Source organism: Pinus tabuliformis, chromosome 1_2 (genome assembly GCF_031772625.1).
Source record: "Pinus tabuliformis cultivar Carrire ecotype Pingquan chromosome 1_2, CPIR1, whole genome shotgun sequence".
Taxonomy (NCBI): Eukaryota; Viridiplantae; Streptophyta; class Pinopsida; order Pinales; family Pinaceae; genus Pinus; species Pinus tabuliformis.
Genome location: NC_142298.1, coordinates 782,338,926 through 782,343,245, shown reverse-complemented (window position 1 = coordinate 782,343,245; position 4,320 = coordinate 782,338,926). Strand labels below are relative to the sequence as shown.

Sequence of the window (4,320 nt, the reverse complement as noted above, 5' to 3'; positions counted from 1 at the left end):
TGGTAAACTACAGACTAGGAGGTTAGGCCCCTATGAAATAAGGGAAGTGCATGACAATGGCACTCTTTCATTGGCCACCATTGATGGGTTTGGTTTTTCCTTTAAAGCAAATGGGCATCGGGTGTGTCTCTACCAAAAACCACTTACAAGAGAATCTTTTTACCAGCAGATACGCGAGGACTCCACCATGCCAATTTTAGCTCTAGAAGGCAATTCTTCGGCAGCTTCATTTTTGTAAAAAGTTATTTCTTTTTGTAAAAACTGTAAATATGATTGTTGATTTGATTTTCTGTGTTTTTTCTCTGTTTGTCTGTTGTTCCAACTTTGGAACAACACTTTTTTGTGTTTTTGTTGTTCCAACTTTGGAACAACACTTTTATGCGTTGTTGTTGTTCCAACTTTGGAACAACACTTTTTTGCGTCTTTGTTTTTCCAACTTTGGAACTGCATCTTTCTGCATTTTTGTTGTTCCAACTTTGGAACAACACTTTTTTGTGTTTTTGCTATTCCAACTTTGGAACAACACTTTTCTGCGTCTTTGCTGTTCCAACTTTGGAACAACACTTTTCTGCATCTTTGTTGTTCCAACTTTGGAACAACACTTTTCTGCATTTTTGTTGTTCCAACTTTGGAACAACACTTTTTTGTGTTTTTGTTGTTCCAACTTTGGAACAACACTTTTTGCGTCTTTGTTGTTCCAACTATGGAACAACACCTTTTTTTGTTTTTTTTGCATCTTTGTTGTTCCAACTTTGGAACAACACTTTTTGCATGTTTGTTGTTCCAACTTTGGAACAACACTTTTTGCGTGTTTGCTGTTCCAACTTTGGAACAACACTTTTTGCGAGTTGTTGTTCAAACTTTTGAACAGTTGTTGTTCCAACTTTTGAACAGCTGCTGTTCCAACTTTGGAACAACACTTTTTGTTGTTTGTTGTTCAAACTTTTGAACAACACCTTTTTCTCTTAGTGTGTTTTGTTGTTCCCACTTTTGAACGGCTGCTTTTCCATCTTTGGAAAAGCATTTTTTCTTCTTGTGAAGTTTTGTGTTTTCTAAACAACACCCTTTTCCTTGCATTATTTTGTTGTTGAACAACACCTCCTTCCTCTTGCAGGATTATTCCTAGCTCATCTCAGCCCCATTTTTCTGATTCCCTTTCATGGCATGAAGTACAATACTTTTATGAGGATAAGAATTATGGATTCTATTAAAGTAGGTGAATACCCTTAACATTATGATCTTTAACAGATAGGGCGTCTTATTAAGAGCCAGCCTACCATGTTCATAAGGATTTAGTGACGTGACATTCCCACTATGGCCACCACACCAGGGTTATGATCCATTGGATGGCTAAAATATCCTTGGAACACGGGGTCTCATCACAAGCCGACCTGATCACTTTTGCTACTTCCCAGTGAATCGCAGTGTGGTCATTTGGTTACCATGCCAGCACACTGATCTCTTCTATAGAAAAATCAATGGAATTCTCTAACTATAAATTGAGGATCCTGGCTCATATGGGTTAAAAAGCAACTCTGTCAAGGCTATGGATGCTTGCTCGCAACAGAAGCTCTGCCTATGGTATTGAAGTTCTATTTTCAACATCAATAATTATTATAATACCCTCTTCTTACTTTTCTTTTTTTCAGAGTGATTATTTCCCTAATTTCTCCCTACTTTGAACCTTTATGCATGAGTTAATTTTTTTAATCAATCATATCATTTTTAGCCGGAATATCGTCAGCAAAGCATATTTTTCTTGCATGTTGTTGTCCTTTTTCCTTACCACATAACCTATCATCAACCAAAGAATATTATCTCTTATAAATAACCATCATTACACACCTTGCTTTCATTATACCCATACCTTTTACAGTTCTTTCATTAATATATGTACTCTATCTCATTTACTGTCGTATCCTTCACCCTTGTACTTTGCCGTCAGAAGAGCATTTCCCTGTCCATTTGGTCGTAGGTGACCTCTAATTTTGAAGGAGGGAGGGGACCTCCATTACACTCGTGCATGTGTTGTAGTTGTTTTATTGGACTTCATAGGTTGATATGATATCCCATGATCATGCAGCATGTGGAAAAATAATAGTCCTCGAATTAATAATATTAATTCTCATAGAAATATCGCTTAACAATGTAAACTTTGAAACGGGAACTGATACTGTTACCCGTTTTGTAGAGGTGGCAAAAAAATGACCCGATTTTCAAAAGTGTTGATGCAGAATACACATGTTTTTTTAAGAACATGGTTTTTGGAACTTTAATTTTTTTCAAGTGCATTAAGTTCTAGAATGGTAGTGAATGGTAGTGATTTTCATCCTGATTTTAAAAAGTGAGTATTCTGCATCACACCCTTTTTTTAAAAGACCTATTTTTTGACTTTAAATTTTCTAGTGTGTGAAATGTAAAAAATTATTTTCTAAATTTGATAGTTTTTGAAGTCGTCATTGTATTCATATTTTCTTGTTCTCTATCTTAATTTTTTTTTTTTTTTAGTGGGGTTTTTATTGTTTTGCGTTTTTAAATTAGAAAGTCGATAGTTTGAATTTTAGATAATCTACATATTTAGACATCCTTAATTAATTTTTCAATCCACATGAAATAATTGTTTCTAAAAAACATCATTTTTTAACAATGGACATAAAAAATAACCATTTTTAACATAAATATAACAAAAAAACTAAACGTTTTGATAATTTTTTGCTAGAATTAACATGTCAAAATCACAATTTTTATACAAAAATATTAACTAAAAATGGTCAAATAATAGTTTTTTTTATGAATTTCATGTCAAAAAGATAATAATAACTACTTTTTTTTCAAAAAATAATGATTAACTTAAAAATCAATGCAAAAATCACATATTACCAATATTGAACGTATAACAACCCTAATTGAGTGTTTATTCTTCTCATAAAATGTCAAAGTCAAAACATTGCAAAGCTTGAGTTACAAGCATAACTTAAATTTAATCAACAATGTCACGTAATCCAAACTCTTCGTCCTCTAGAGTTTCATCATTGTCCTCTTCCACAATATTTTATGTTTCATTTTGCTCATTTTGCTCATTTTCCTCTTCTAATGGGTCTTTCATGTCTGCAAATCCCCCAATATATGTCTTTCCATACATTCCATGTAATGGTGGTTGGGGTTCCTTTGCCTTTTTTGCCACACGTGATTCACTAAAGTCCCCTTTCTTCAACCCAATTTCTTGCATTGCATCTGGAAGAAATTGAAGAGCATTAATTCTTTGCTGAATGAAATTGCATTGTAATGGATCTTTCTCAATTGCAATGCAATTTCTTCCTTTTTGAAGGCAGCATGCTAGTGTTGTACCTAATTATCAAGCACAAAAAAATAATGAAGTAAATTAGTACAATGACATATTAATTAAAAAAAAGAACATATTGAAATTCAATTCCATGTGGCAAAATGTACCTGAGCCAGAAAATAAATCCAGAACCCAATCTCCTTCATTTGAACATATGTCTATAAGATAGTTAATCAATAATTGTGGTTTCTGATAAATGTTAACTATCTCTCCTTTCATTTCTTTGTCTTCATATGTTAGTTTTCTCACAACAGCATCATAAGTCAGTATTTGGCTATGACTCTTTTTGTCCACCCGATTAAAAATCATAGACATATGGCTATCATCTTTTGCCCAACTATCAATATGAATGAACTCACAGTCATTTATAAATTGTTGATCTTCATTGTCAAGAAGATTTGACTTTTGCCTGTAACATAAAATAGTAAAGGTTCAATTAACTTGTACATAAATTAATTTTTCAACATTAATCAAATATACCTTTAAACATCTTACCATGTAAGCTGCATCCTTGAATTTGTTTTCCCCTTGAAGCTTGACAATAACATTGCCAATTGTGTGTCTGAATGAAATGTCACAAATCTCCATAATGGTGATGACGTCACTTCCTTAAATCCCACCACCACTTTATTAAAAGCTTGATAAGTATAAGGGTCAATATCATAGCAAATGTTTGGAATATTGAAACCATGGGGAATATCTGCAATAACCAGGGCATAATCCCTTTTTGGTACGAGTTTCGCAATGTCTTCACAGTCGCCTTGTATTACTTGATATTGAATAGTGTCTAGCCCATTCCAAATGAAATGATTAAGAGTTGGATCAAGTTCAACATTCTTAATAAGTTGCTTTCTCAGTCTTTCAATCTTTATTTTTTCAATAAAAGTCTTGAAACTGTTTGGTGCTCCATTATCTTCTTTCTTCATCTTTTACCAAACAAACAAATGTATGTGTAAGTTTTAAATTAAAAATAGTAC

At 33.1% G+C, this 4,320-nt stretch overlaps 1 protein-coding gene across 1 annotated transcript; it reads right to left on the bottom strand.

The window, feature by feature from the left end:
* Positions 1-3,052: 3,052 nt before the first annotated feature.
* LOC149208199 (uncharacterized) lies at positions 3,053-3,740 on the bottom strand. The gene is made up of 2 exons (XM_089398263.1): positions 3,451-3,740; positions 3,053-3,348 (listed from the first exon to the last, which is right to left on the bottom strand). The coding sequence occupies exons 1-2, from the start codon at positions 3,656-3,658 to the stop codon at positions 3,053-3,055; spliced, it is 504 nt and encodes a 167-aa protein (XP_089254389.1). The 5' UTR covers positions 3,659-3,740.
* Between the last annotated feature and the right edge of the window lie 580 nt (positions 3,741-4,320).

Bases quoted from the DNA above. Each gene is read 5' to 3' on its own strand.
- LOC149208199 (XM_089398263.1), bottom strand. From the start codon at position 3,658: ATGTCTATGATTTTTAATCGGGTGGACAAAAAGAGTCATAGCCAAATA. The intron at 3,349-3,450 runs GTACATTTTGCC...CTTGATAATTAG, and splicing joins GGATTTATTTTCTGGCTCAG to GTACAACACTAGCATGCTGC.